We start from the raw sequence: 15,465 nt of genomic DNA, 5'->3' as shown, positions 1-15,465 counted from the left end.
TCCAAAATCTAACCCTAACAATACATACAATACTACAACATATGTTTGCCAAACTCCTAAACCAAAGTATTTCATGATTCACTACTTCCACTCATCTATCTTCAAAACAAATCAATTTTATCATATCTTAATTTATATCACTTAAAACTGTTTATAATTACTTGATTTTTATTTTTCACGCATCAAAATATTTTTTTACAAGATTTATAAATTATTTTTAAAATAAACCGGTACCAGACGACTTACACTTTAGTCGTCCAGACGACTTCCAACATCTCAGACGACTCAGACGATTTACTAGGGCTATATTCGTAAAACTGGCTTCTGTTTTTTTGTTTGGTCACAAGTGGCTGAGCTGTAATTTCACTAGGTTTTTAGGTTAGTTTTGCATTTGATTCAAGTTTGGGTATATGTTTGAGGTTAAAATCAAGTTGTGGGTTAGTTTTGGCAAAAACCTTTTTTTAATATCTAAAATTTGCTGGATTTAAAATGAAAATAAATTGATACATATGTAGTTTTTTCGTGCTTAAGGTTCGCCACTACTCACTTTCCAAGGACGTGCCTACAAATTGCCGTCAACGGATAAAATACTACTGAGTAGCTAACCATTTGTTCACAATTCATTTTTTATTAACACAGATTAATCATCTTGAAAAAAAAACTTGATTTTTTTTATGAATTAGTTCAAAGCTGTTGTGTTTTTTATAGTTCAGTTTTAGAATTGTGTATAAACGAATGTTGTATAAACCTGACTTTAGCTTCTTCTTTTTTAACAGTCTACCCAACCTGGGTTGAAAGGTTTGTTTATGGCACAAGACAAAGAATAAAGTAGAAGGAATCAACAATAAAGAGTTAAGTCAATAGTTTTATTATATGATTAGATTACAAACTTTTTTCTTATTCAGAAAATAAAAACGGTAATAGACTAAATAATTCCGTTAACTAAACGAGAACTTTACAAAAATAACAAACTAAATGATTCTGAGTTTAAAAAAAATTAGATGATAAATGTAAATCCCTTTTATATTATTTGAGGAGCACTCTTATTAAATAACCTTATCCTCATGTGTGATTAACCAAAATGCCATTACTTAGGTGTCATCACTAGGATTCTTCTCACAACCTTACATTAAAAACCCTCCCTTGCCTAGATCAATTACATGTAATGCCATTACTCATTATAAATAGGCAAAATTATACTATATGTTTGGTATAGAACCGAAATTATTCTATCTGACATCCGTTAGCTAAACCTGAAATAACTAATTTATTTGTCTTAACCAAATCCGGAATTTTATGTAGATTCATCTATGGTATAACAACTGTGTTCTAAAATAATCGTTGAGCCATATATTAAGTTTTGAAAACGTATTCATCATGTACATTGAAATAAACAAATTTATGTTATATAATGTAAACTACACTATGTTAAAAACTCGACATTTCAATTTCAATGACCAAAACTTACTCATTCACTAACACAATAAAAAATCCATATGAGGATGACAACTACAAAAAACGTGTAAAATAATATATAACAGTTTGGTAATATCGTGAAAAAATTATTTTGCTAACAATCACTGTTATTAATAATATATAACATTAGCATATACACTAAAGTTACGTGAAAGACAAAGGAACCAAAGACAAAAAAAAGTATCTGTTACTAAAAATATATAACATTAGGATATACTCAACAGTTATGTTATCATATTGGTTGGTAAACCTAGATGTTCACCCTAGGGGTGAACCCAAGAATAAGTCTAAAAGTATTAGTAAAACTATTTCTTTTAGTCGTCAACAAACTCATTTCTTTCAATTCCAACACCTCATCAAATGGAAAAGCCCAAACATAATTTATATATTGATCTCTATATCAGACGTTACATCTACAATTATATAACATGTATATATTTGTTATAATGACTTTTACATTTCAAATATATATAGATTAAAAGTTATAAATTCTATTTAAATAAACTCACTCTGCGCAGGGCACGGAAGATCACCTAGAAGCTGATATTATATGTATTTTATGGGATATGTGACATTCATGTTATGCATGGACAATATAAACTCAATTATATTGTAAAATCAAAACGTTGTATATAAAAAAGTTAAACCTAATCTTGAGTGATTGCAAAATAAAATCAAAAAGGAATGACATAATAAATTTCTTTGAATCCCTTAACTTTTGCAACAATTTTTTTTTATTACGAAATTAACATAAATGGTGATAAACATTAAATTTGGAAATTTATTTAATTATTTCCGGTTAAGTTTGAAGTCAAATATCATTTAATATGGACTTCTTTTAAATATGGAGATTTGTTGATAGGGCCTTTGTCAATTTACAATCTATCGATTCGAATTTCCCGAGATTTGAGTCACTCGATTCAGCTTCCAATCTTCTTAGGTATTGTGATTGAGTTTATTTCACAAAATATGGATATCTCAAGTGACTAAGAGTTAACCCAAACCATGTATTTTGACTCATAATGAATATTAAGGTTTAATAATTGGTCTCCTTTACAATTTCAAGTCCTAATCAGTCCACTAAATTATAAAATTCATATTATTTACTTTTTTAACCTCATATTATTTACTTCAATTTATTTTTATTCTTCTACAATTTTTATGTACTCCAGAACCAATATAATTTTAATAAAATATAACAATATTTTTTTCTGGACAACTAAAATATAACAATATAACTTCGTTATTTTAGTATATTTATTCCGCGCAAGGCGCGGATATCACCTAGTCTTGTAATAAAACGTTTGTTTGATGATAAAAACGACATGGCTTCCAAAAATAGTCTCCAAACAAATTTACATGACAAGTAATTGTCGGGTGTTTTTATCAAAAAAAAAAAAGGTAATTGTCAGGTGAGTCATGTAAAGAACAGGTAGAGACTTGTCCAACAATAACAAACATGCAAAACCTAAAAAATATCACAATTGTTTGAGTGGTGTAGATTGTAGAGAACCAACGACATGTTCACAGTCCATATATACCAACTGCCTAACATAACAGCTAGCCTGTCCTCATCCCCAAACCCTTACTTTAGTTTTTCTAGTTTAATTTTCAATTTTCTAATACTATAATATATTATTGTATTTTGGAAAACATTGCATTATGTGAGATTATAATAATAAGAAGTAAGAAAAATAAACAATAAAATTAGAAAGTTTTTTGGTAGGTATTGTAAATTTCGTATTTAAGCCGTAATTTTTTCTCGTAAATGTAAATGACATTTCAATAGAATAGCTATAATTAAAAGGCAAATCTCATCAAATTATTTTTTTGTCGTAAATATAGTAATCAAAAATAAAAATCTACAAAAACATTTATCAATCAATAAAAACACTAAATTATCCTACAAACTCTAAACTCTGATCTGGTAGTGTCTTAGCATAAGATATATATTTCCTAAACTCAAAGTAAATCAAGATCTGGAAGGTTCCGGATGTCTCGCCTTTCGAAATCAAGATCTTGAGATTACTATCCCTTAAAAGTAAATCCTAAACTCAAATGTATAAATATATATATTCTCTGTTTTTATTTCTGAACAAAAATGTATTTCTTTAATATTATTGAAATGGTATTGTTTTATTACACAAGTTTAACTATTTTCTTTCCTTTTCCGACTGAGTTTAATTATTTTCTAAGTGTTATGCAAGAACATATATTTTCATAGACATTGTGAATAATAAAAATTATCATAGGACAAAGAATATATCAAATAAAATCCAAAGGGGTATCATTTATTCAACAATTCAAAACATAGAATCTAGACAGCTAATATATAATGATTTCAATTATTGTTGCAATTTCAATTGTAAACTAGGTGGTTGCCCGTGAATTCGCGGAGACAAAATGTTATAAAAATTAAATATAATATAATTTTTATGTTTTTGGCATGATATAATCTATATATTTTTCAAAATTGAATGTGAATTATTTGGTAGATATTTTTTAAATAAACGATTTCTATTTTTATTTATTTATTTTGATTATTTGATTACTTTTTAAAAGTATAAGTATGACATTTTGTAATATTTAATTTGATTTTTTAATCAAAAATCATATGTAGTCGATTAAGATTTTTGTCTATTAAAAATGAAATCCTCATTTCTTAACATTCTCATCGATAACATATATATATATATATATAGTTTAATATATATATATATAGTTTAATAGGTTTGTAGATCATTTTTTCGTATAAATTGGTTTATATTAAAACTCCAACAACATGAATTCATGTGACGAATGAATTCTAAACATATATTTTTATTTATAATATTGTTTTGATTGTTTGACAAATGATGTAAATTGGTTTATAATTATTTTCCTTTTAAATAAATTAGAATGACCTTTTATTTTTGAGATTTTTGGAAATTTTTTTTATAATGATGACTTTATAAAAAAATGTTTTGCGATGAATTCTGATTTTATAACATCTTTATAACCTCTTATAAAGTAATTTATACATTTATAAAATAACTTACAAAACTTTTACAATTTTTATCTCTTATAAATATTTTCACAGAAATTTAATATAGCCGTAATTTTTCCTTGTAAATGACATTTAATAGAATAGCTATAATTGAAAGGAAAATCTCATAAAATGATTGTTTAGTGTTTGTCATAAATATTGCAATCAAAAAGAAAAATCTACAAAAAAACATTTATTAATCAATAAAAAAACTAACTATCCTACATCTTAAACTCTAAATCCTGATATTATCATGTCATAGTATACAATATATATAGGTTCCCGATGTCTCACCTTTAGAAATCACGATCTTAAGATTACTATCCCCTGAACGAAACCCTAAACTCAAATGTATAAATATATTTATTTTCACTTTTTATTTATAAACAACAAGATATTTCTTTAATGTTATTGAAACTAGGTGTTTCACCGGCGGATGAGGGCATAAACATTTTGTAATTATTTATTAATACATTTTTTACTAATTAAAAGACTATAATGATAAAATCTTATTTATGTTTCCGTTTTCATTTTTAACCAATTATTATTTATGTTTTTATTTGAATATTCTTACGTATATTTTTTTTTTTGGAAAATTTCTTTGTAGACTATCTATACTATTATTTGCAAAATAAGTTTAAATCACTCGATATTCTATTTTCAATTATATAAAAATTAAAATTTTTACTTCATTAATAATTAGTTACGTGTTTTTTTAATTTTTATATTAAAAATATTTTTGGATAACAATATGGTATATATAGAAATACTATTTTTGTTTTAAAATATATATTTTTATATTTGGATAATTTTTATTATTATTAATTTTAGTCCCTTATCTAATCAAATAAATTTGAAATTTGTTTTTATATTTTGACTAAGTTATATATTTTATTTATTAAAGATTTAAAAGATATTAACCACTCTAACTCTAATCAAATAAATTTGAATTTTTTTTTTATATTTTGACTAAGTTATATATTTTATTTATTAAAGATTTAAAAGATATTAACCACTCTAACTCTAATCAAATAAATTTGAATTTTTTTTTTATATTTTGACTAAGTTATATATTTTATTTATTAAAGATTTAAAAGATATTAACCACTCTAACTTTTAATATGAGAGCTTAACACCAGGGTATTTCTTTAATATTATTGAAATGGTATGGTTTTATTACACAAGTTTAACTATTTTCTTCTTTTTTTCCGACTAAGCTTAATTATTTTGTAAATGTTAGGCAAGAGCATATATTTTCATAGACATTGTAAATAATAAAAAATTAGCATAGCAGAAAGAAGATATCAAATAAAATCCAAAGGGTATCATTTAGTCAATAATTCAAATTTCAAAACATAGAATCTAGACAGCTAATATAAAATTTTGTCAGTAAGACTATTTTTCAATGTAAAATTACTGTTTTATTTTCGAATTTATAGCTTTGGTTAAATTGGACAAAACTGTGGAAATTTAAAACTAAATCTCATGAAATCCCAACCAATAGTTAAACACTATTTTAATTAGTATATATCACACGTTTAAAAACTAATTAAAGATGTTTATTATGCTTTTTTTTGTCAAACCTCAAAATGCTAATTTTGACTTAATAAACCAAAAAAGAAAGCAAAAGCTAATAATGGGTCAACGGCCATAATTGACGTAGTCGTTTTTGGAGAGTGAATGACAATTTCTAAGTTACTTCTTTTCTCTCACCCTTCGTCCTTCCTTTCCTTCTATATTAAACCTTCCTCTCCTCGTCCTCTTTTCTCATCTCCTCAAGCCATTTCAAAATCAAATCTAGTTTGAGAGAGGTAACACAGACGAAACCAAGCTTCTTCCATCTCGTTGCCGCAGATCAAACTTTCCTATTCCTCGGATAAACCTCTCCTTCTGCGGTGGCGAAACAGAGGAACAAACCTCACAAACCAACAAAAAAGTTTCAACCTTTATCTTGTCTGTTCTATCTCTCTCTCTTCCAAGAATGGCTCGTTCTCTCTCTAACGTTAAGTTCGCATCTGCTTTCGTCTCTCAAGAACTCTCAAATGCAATCTTCCGGTAAGTTCGCCTCTGTTTTATCCGTTTCTGCTCTGTTTTTCTCTTAACACTTTGTTTTCTAAACGGTGCCGTTTTGTAAATCTTGTTTAACAGACGTGGTTATGCGGCTACGGCGGCGCAGTCGAGCAGTAGAAAAGGTAGAGCCGTTGTTTCGGCGGTGATGAAGAAGGGAGTGGAAGAATCGAACAAGAAGATTTCCTGGATTCCTGATCCCAAAACCGGTTATTACAGACCGGAAACCGGTTCCAACGAGATTGACCCAGCGGAGCTACGAGCAGCTCTCTTAAACAAAAAGCAGTGATTGATTAATTTAGAAGATGGTCTTTTTGATTAATTATTTGATGTTTATTTTAATGTCTTGAGGGGAAGAGGGTAAGATCTGATGCGGTGAACCCTATTTTCATCTGCTACGTGCGATTCTGTAATAAATGTAAAGAGTTGGTAACATATGGATCGTTGGATGTATGATATCCAATGTAGTTTTCTAAAAATCATCTATTTATCATCAATTTTGCAACTCCTTAATCTAACTTAACATAAAAATGCATCACTTCTTTCTAAAGAATTAATACGTAAGCATATAGAAGCAAAGATATGTATGGAATCAACACTATTACTGTAAATTGTGGTGCAACAAATAACTTGATCGAGAAGTCCGAGATAGAAGGTTCGCCTTATTTTTTAGAGTTCTCTCCCAGAACTTGAGCCGCTGCGTTTGTTCTTCGAGCCATCGTCTGCTTCTCCGGCGGTTGGCGCTCATCGCCTCTGTCTGGGGAAGCCCTCTCCTTTCTCTTTCTCTCGGCTTCTTCCTTGTTTGCCCAATTTTCAGCAGGGAAGATGAGAAGGCATAGATTCGAGATGGTTTTCTGGCAGCTTGTGCGGTAGATCTGGGCGGTTCCGTGTGTGATGCTTTGGCGGCTCGCCGCCTGTTCATATGCCTTGCTGATCTTGTCCTCTTGTCCTCCTTTGGGTTGAGATGGTGGCTCGTCTGTTTTTGTAAAGCCGGTTTTAGCCATATGTCGGGGATATGAAGACTGTCCCAAGTCTGGTGAAGGTCTGGTGATTGGAACAAGACGACTCACCTCGGATTGGTGGCTACTGTCTCTGCCACTTGTGTCTTCTCCAATGTGGGGTTGCGGCTTAGGCGGATCTCTAGGGTTTGAGTTTTAGCGGCGAGGGCACCCATCGTGACGGCTATGAGGTTGCTTCAATGGATGTGGATTTCAGAGCTCTTCCTCCCGTTGTTTGCTCTCCGTCTTTATAATCAGCTCTATGTTAGTTCTGGTGTGGCCCCTTCGCATCTTAAGTTGTTTGTTTAGTTCTCGACTATTGTTTGACAGATTTGGTGACGGATTCTGGGAGTGTTGAGTCTCGTTGAAGCTTCGGTGGTGATTTGGTGTGGAATAGAGGCGGCGATCCTGATATTAGCAGATTTTTTTCTACTGTGGGAGATGATCCTCGTGGCTTCTCCAGTTCGAGGGTGACGGTTGGAGGTGCCTCTCTGACTGTCCGAAGAAGCTCCCGTGCCACCAGTGATTTGATGGTTGTTGTTTTGGTTTCGTTTTTGTGTTAGTCCTCGGAGAAGCTGTAGGTACACTCTACATTCAAGGTTTTGAAGATGGACCTTTCTCTGAGGTGCTCGTGGCCACTAAGATGGGAACTCCAGTTTTTCGAAACTGTGGCAACTACACAAATTTCCATGTTTGGAAGCTTGGAATCGGTGTTTCCTCATCAGAGATCTCCTGGTTAAATTGCTAAAATGTGTGTTTTTTTTTCTTGGTTATGTCTCTTCAAATTTGTTGCAACATAGTCTCTGCTTGTAGTTTTATTTTCATTTTTTTTTCTGTTTTCTTTGTTGTGCTTCTGTAAGTTCTGTCAAAAATCTTAAAATTGGTATAAAATTTAACATTTTACCAAAAAAAACAAATAACTTGATCTCGAACTTGGATGGTGCAAGGATATGTTTGGCATCAACACTTTATTGCTGTAAATTGTAGTAGACTCGATTATTACATATGTGTGTAAACTTAACATATATAAATCATTGGGGTAATAATATAAGCAAATATAAGTAAACTCGATCAATAACAATCCAATAATGAATAAATGAATACATTCGTAACCTCCCAGTTTGTGGTATATAGAAAAATTTAAGAGAATTGATTTGGCTATCTATGTCACTAAAGTGCACTTATCTTTTCTGTCACACATCCGTTTAGAATCTCAGGGTTAAACATGCTTTAACTGGAGTAGTAGAGGGATGGGTAATCTATCGGGAAGTGATTCCCAATATCGTGCGAATGAGGCCAAAGCACGAGAAAATATCATGTGGTGATTGCAGGATCAATAAATAAAATTTTTGAACCTTGGAAAATTATTGCACCGCCCGTCGGACGGGATAGGGCCTACGGGCCAAGTGAGCGGACGTGGGTGGCTCATTAGCCGTGGACAGGCGGGACGTTACAAGTGGTATCATAGGTAATTATAGTTTTGAACGCATTTTTTAAAAAGTTGGTAAAATTTTCTTTGTCCAATTATGGCATAAAATATTGAGTAATTTAGTTACCTTATCTTAAAATTAATTATAAAGTTTAACTATAAATACTTGAATAATATTTTTAATAAATATAAAAAATCTTGTTGTTAACTACTATTTTGTTTATTAGTTTAATTATTTATATGTGTTTCTTCTATTATAATATGTATTATTATTATTTTTGCTTAAGACAACCACAAATGCTCGCATGGCTCTGGCAAGGAGGTAACGGGAGGTGGTATCTCCAACGACGGCAATGAGAACAGCTGTCTACCGGAGAGAGAGAAGTAGAATAAAAACGATTATCCTTTTATAACTCTATTTGACAAAACAAATTTAGACTCTTTCTCCTTGTTGCAACTCTATTTTTCAATTGTGTCTTCTCATCCTCCTTATATCATCTTCAATGGTTACCTCTATTTTTTACTCTAAAAAGAGAATATTCTAAGTATATTTGTTTTCCGTTTATTTATTAATTTATTGTACAATCTTAAATTTTAAAATATTGAAAATTTACCTTTTATTTTATTTTATAAAAATACACTACCAAAATTATACTATTTTTACAGCTAAATGATTATTTTACAATTAAATTTTTATTATAATATATAGTTATAAACAAACGATATACTAAATATAGTATTTACATGTGTAAAGTTATAATATAGTTTTATTTTGGTGAAAAATGAAAACATATAAAAGTGAGGGGTCATTTTGTAAAGAAAAAGTTTTACTCTAAAAATAGACTAAAAGAACAGTATTACTCCATATTTGGTGTATTACTGTTAATTTTTCTATATTTGGTGCAACATATAGCGCACCATTAGAGTGATTTTTACCCTATATTTGACGTTTAGAAGAAAAAATAGAATACTATTGGAGATACTTTTAGTAGTTTTTTTTACTGTAATAAGTGGCCAGCCATAATAATGTAAACTCAAATTGATATAAATCTTAATATTTGCACTACAATAAAAAAAATTAGACTTTCAAATTTGTTAAACTTCAAAAAAATAAGAAAAGAACAATCTAGCTCGAGATTGTTACTTTTGATGCGAAGTTGGAGAATTTCAAAAGGGCAGAGTAACATGAGACGTGTCCTGTCGTCTTTTGAAGAGTCAACTATGCTCAAAGGCTCGAGACTTGAGAACGACTTATTGGTAGAGGCAACTTGGTACATGGAATCTATCAGCATTGAATCTTCACTTGACTATAAAAAAGTTGAGTCACCTCTTTTGTTGCATGTTCTTTTATTCTTTGGAGTTGTTTGCTAATCCGCATCAAATCATTTTATTTTAACATAGTCATAATTTCATACGACTGCATGATTTGGATGTTTAAAAATTATTATAGTTCAGCAAAAGTATACGATCATGTTGTAACGGAGGTGAGAATGAACAGATGCAAAAACAGATGAATAAAAGATATGTAACTACGACACAAATGGGGTTCACCCCTAGGGCTACTACGTCTACAGACAAAGAGAGATTTTATTATTGAAGACGATATTGAGCTTACACGTGCAAGTTTAGGATTACTTCGAATATAAGATATATATAGTAGCATCTCGCATCTAAAACCCTAGACTATACGGACTCATGGGCCTAAGCCCACGATTAGATGTAACATCCATAATAACTTAATGCAACCGAGTCAGTATGATGTACGTTGATCTAACATCCATCGCCTAGATGTAACATCCAGATTCAAGGCATATCAACAGTAATACTAAAGGTTGATATGCCTAACAATTGTTCAGCAAAATTATTTTAGCTGGTCAAGAGTTATCTGCCTAACATTTTCTGAAACTTTTCTTTTTGGTCGACTACAAACTCGCACACATTCTCAGATTTTAACTCTGTTATGATGCAACAGTAACTTAAGTACAAACCAAACCAGTAGGCTGTAACATATAAGCCTCTGTCTAAATCTCCCTGGTTTCGGGAAGAAAGGACCCTTTCAACATATTCCCTACTAATAGACTATGCAGTAATACAATTAACTCAGTGGTAATGATGTATTTAACTCATTGATCGTCAACATAATGGTGCGATGTAGTAAAGAAACCAATGCAAGTCTCTGAAGAACCACGTCGTGATTCATTCCCAACCAGTTACCTACCAAAAAGCATCTTCACTAACTATCTGAAATATGTACAAGCAAACTATCTTTCCACTATAGATCGATTCAAACAATCACACTAACTTGATGGATTCTAAATTTCTAATAATCTAAAAACTGCATATCAATTGTAACTCTCTGCTCATTCAAGCCAAACCACCAAAGAACACAAAAAAAGGAACACAAAAACAAAGGAGCATATATATAAGTTTTGATTCCTCGACCAATGGCAATAAGAGATATACATTCAGAAACTATGATCTTATTGGACAAGAGAATGAAAAATATATATAAAGACACAATTTTTTCAAAAGGGCACTCATCAAAATTACCTTTCATCATTTCAAGAAGAAGAAACAGATGGTAAACTTGTGTCATACGTCTCCGTCTTCAGTTCCTTGCACTCGAAGCCACAGCCACACTGAGGCGACGCCAAGAACTCATTGATCCCGAAATTCGCCGACGTGATCCCAACGGAAAACTCCATCTCGTCTCCGCTCCTGATGACCTCGACGATGTTGAGCCACAAGAACAGAACTTTCACCTTGATACCAGTCAACTTCGTGAGCTTGTTCTCGGAGATGTAACCGCTGATCGTCGATTTGTAGTTCAGCTGGTAAGAACCCACGAGCGAGAAGCTGCAGGAGTCTTTGAAATACGCGTGGAATTTGCCTGTCGATGTGTCTAAATCATAAGCGACGACTCCTTTTGGAAGGATTCCGACAGGGAAGTTGTAGCTCTGGAGGAGAGAATACGCCGTCGTCGGCGAATCTGTTTCAGCGGCGAGTGGAGAAGGTAGATGGTAGAGGAAGAGACAAGCAGCGATGAGAATCGGGAGACGAGACATTTTTTATTTGATTTCTCCGCTTTTCGATTTCGTTTTGCCGTCGGAGAGCTTTTTGGTATCGGTCGTTGAAAGAAAAGATACGACGGCGTTTCTGAGAAGACAACTGGACACGTGAGTAACAAACAACAACAGGTTGTTTGGGTTTAATGATGAGTCTAATTATTTTGGAAAGGTTTATCTGCTGGATTATGTTTAAATATTTTGCAATAATATGTTTGTTAGTAACACAAGACCAAAGAAATTTCGCACATGATTAATCAACAAAAATTTTATGTATAAATTACCTTACAAATTGTTGTAATTAGAGAGTTTAGAGACTGAATATTTCTATGTTCTTATTAATGATCAATGGAAGTTCTTTTATATAAGGATTACAAGATAAAGATAAATGAAAAGAATACATATCCTAATCCATCTAGATTTAAGAAAACTATTAAAACATAAATTTATAAGGAAAAGGAAATAGAGTTTCCTTTTCTCCTAGTCTTGTGTGTGTGGCCGCCTCTCTCTCTCTCTCTAAAGTCGGCTCTTTCTTTCTCTTCTCTCTCTAGGGTTTCGGCCATCTCTCTATCTTCTATGTATTGGGCCGGGCCTGGTTATGGACATTCACCATTGGATTTATAACATTCCCCCTTGGATGCCATAACCATACATGATTTGTAGTACGCTTCATGTTGCCTCATTAAAACCTTATCAGGAAAACCCAGTGGGACAAAACCATGATGAAGGAAAAAGAGTACAACACGCACTACTCCCCCTGATGTGAACCTCACTGTAGGTTTCTACATTCTACGCATCTGATGCGTGATCTTTCATGTATATATATGATGGGAGTAATCAGCTAGTTTCATTACTAAGCCGTAACTAGACCACTTCGATCTCTTAGGTCGTTTCTCATGTCTCTTGACATTGAGTGTCCCGGTAAAGTATGTGGTTTAAACAATATGAACCATACTGTCCTCGGAGATCACTATTTGGTCTTTGCAAATCGTGTTTGCATGTGTCCATGGTCTAGACGTGTTTGTCTACTGTCAAACTCTTTACTTTGGCGATTTATGGTTACCATTCGACCATGTTTCAATCTGGCCGATCCATGTCCGGGTCATAGACCTCGTCTATACATGTCTACTACTTGTTTTATGAGTGTTCAAGATCAATGATCATTGCTGTGAGTTTTATAATCTCTTATTAAGTTATGGCTCTTTGGCCGAACACACTCATGGATCTCATATGTGGACATTGGTCTCTTTTGCCTTAGGTAATGCCATACTCATTATTCTTTTGCATTCCTATCTTAATAATGATGATGGCGTCTCATGACCTCAGTTGCTGTGGATCATATCACACGGTAAGTATACATTATTAGGTCATGAATCTCGGCTTTCACGAGCTTATGGACTACAATACTTTATATCCGACAGGGAAGGATAGATTAAACGTCTCCTCTTATCCTCACGACAAAGCCTTGTGGGAGTAATTCATACATCAGCAGTAAACTATTCTGCTATGCTGGATCCTTAAGAGATCTGATGTCGGATTGCAACCTGATGGTTGATCTTTTCTACTAGCTCGTGATCAAGAAGAATAAGGGCTGGACGCCTACAAATTTGTTCTGTATCAGTCTTCTAACCTCTTTTAGGTTTGGTATAAGCACAAGGAATATCGAATCTTTATAAATATATGGACTGTTATTGGATTGTCTTTTATAAAACTCCAAGATCATGTCGTGATCAATTTCTTTTACATACTATATGCAGCTGTTTTTCAGTCCATGAATCAGCTTAGAAACGAAGCTGTTCTTTCATCTTATCCAGTGATCCATGTGCTCCTTTACTACATCATTTTATCTAATTTGTTATGACCAGACCTTTTGTTAATTTCGAAATTTTGTAGCAGCAACCACCACATAGGAGTTCATCTCCTTATAATCTGTTCCTTTGATCTCTTATGGAACACTTGGTCTATCTTGTATAGACTCTATAGCAACTTGACTATGTCTCTTCTAGGACATTAGATTTCGTTTGGTGCTAAGCTGGTTAGTTATTCTTTTTCGGGTCAGTGTCTGGCATCTCGATTATCTAACTTTGTATAATCTTTCTTTGGACGTCTTAAATCATAATCTCTAGTCCGAGAATCTTTGCCAAGACAATGATGGTTAAACTCATTCTTATCATTCTTTTACTTTTTAATCTTTTTTTATCCAGCTTATAATCTTTCTCCTTTAATATTGAATATCCGGATTCATTTGTTTCATGCAATCCGTACCTGGCCACTATTTTGATCACCCATATTTTGGCTCACGGTTCTTTTGAATTTGTGGAGAAAGTTCTTATTCTTATATATTCCCAATCCTATTCTGAGATTCCATCTTAGACGGTACACATATGTATGTGGTGGTTCATTCAAAATCTCTTAAGATGGTGTATGTCTGGTTTTTATGACCCGTATATAATCTGAGATGGGAATATCTATGCTCACTTATATGGCCTGATGCATATTATCATTCTATACATGTAAATTCATAATGTCCCCAAGCTTATAGACTTTATAATCTCATCCTTATAGATAATGGCTTTACATAGTCGAACCTTTATAGGTAATAGATTGTGTGCGGTCAAGCCTGCACTATACGGCCAAGTCGTTTATAACATGGTTCTATACCATGCTTCACGAATTTGTAGTGTGATCATGGATTCAGGGTTTTATCCTCTCTCCCCCTCATGAACATACTATAATTTCATGGTGCTTAGGACAATAAAGCTTTAATGAGTTTCCCTTTGTGTACATATTTTTACAACGTGAGATCTTTTAAGGGATAACTCTTTGTGCCTTTTCAATATTAATCTTTGCATCCAGTTTTAGACTAGGATGACTAATCCTATCATGCCATATAGTGTATAATTTTCGTGGTGTATCTCAATATGATCACCACGGCTCTTGCCTCTCGTCATACTGATCTTTGGCATAGTTTAAATCAGTAGAGATCATATGTATAGTCTCGACCACTTTCTTATAAGGTCTCAGGCGTTTTTCTTTTCTTTTTTCTTTCTTTAAATCCGAAGGAACTTGTTTCCTTCTTTGCCCATTGTTTCTATTTGGAAACCATTTATAACTCAATGGGTCACATATCATTGGGTGTGTATAATGCCTTATAGGCAATGCCTTAGCCATAGTTTCTTTACTAGGCTTACTATACCCCTTTTACGATTTCTTACTTGATATTATGCCCTTTAGGCAACTCTTTATCAATAAAAACATTCATATGTTCAAGTAAGATCAGGCAAGATATAATGAAATCAAAACAAACTCTTATATATATATAAAAGCGTGAAACATCAAATAGGTTTAAAAGCAAATCACAAAATCATAGACTTAAAATAAAATTATCATGTCGAGATCTTTCTT

At 32.2% G+C, this 15,465-nt stretch overlaps 2 protein-coding genes across 2 annotated transcripts; one reads left to right on the top strand and one right to left on the bottom strand.

Moving 5' to 3' along the window:
• The first annotated feature begins 6,222 nt into the window (after nucleotides 1-6,222).
• On the top strand, nucleotides 6,223-7,010 carry LOC106325655 (indole-3-acetic acid-induced protein ARG2-like). Its single transcript, XM_013763722.1, has 2 exons — nucleotides 6,223-6,556; nucleotides 6,650-7,010. Exons 1-2 carry the CDS (start codon nucleotides 6,483-6,485, stop codon nucleotides 6,855-6,857), a joined length of 282 nt encoding a protein of 93 aa, XP_013619176.1. The 5' UTR covers nucleotides 6,223-6,482; the 3' UTR covers nucleotides 6,858-7,010.
• A 4,395-nt stretch (nucleotides 7,011-11,405) lies between these two features.
• On the bottom strand, nucleotides 11,406-12,216 carry LOC106325123. The gene has a single exon (XM_013763148.1). The coding sequence runs from the start codon at nucleotides 12,058-12,060 to the stop codon at nucleotides 11,557-11,559; it is 504 nt and encodes a 167-aa protein (XP_013618602.1). The 5' UTR covers nucleotides 12,061-12,216; the 3' UTR covers nucleotides 11,406-11,556.
• Nucleotides 12,217-15,465: the final 3,249 nt, after the last annotated feature.

The sequence above is a fragment of the Brassica oleracea genome, chromosome C2, assembly GCF_000695525.1.
Source record: "Brassica oleracea var. oleracea cultivar TO1000 chromosome C2, BOL, whole genome shotgun sequence".
Lineage (NCBI taxonomy): Eukaryota > Viridiplantae > Streptophyta > Magnoliopsida > Brassicales > Brassicaceae > Brassica > Brassica oleracea.
The sequence above is the reverse complement of the archived record's forward strand: the minus strand, read 5'-3'. Positions and strand labels throughout refer to the sequence as shown.

Excerpts from the sequence above, each read along its gene's own strand:
- LOC106325123 (XM_013763148.1), bottom strand. The coding sequence starts at position 12,060 with ATGTCTCGTCTCCCGATTCTCATCGCTGCTTGTCTCTTCCTCTACCAT.
- LOC106325655 (XM_013763722.1), top strand. The coding sequence starts at position 6,483 with ATGGCTCGTTCTCTCTCTAACGTTAAGTTCGCATCTGCTTTCGTCTCT. Across the intron at positions 6,557-6,649 it reads CTCTCAAATGCAATCTTCCG|ACGTGGTTATGCGGCTACGG; the intron begins GTAAGTTCGCCT and ends CTTGTTTAACAG.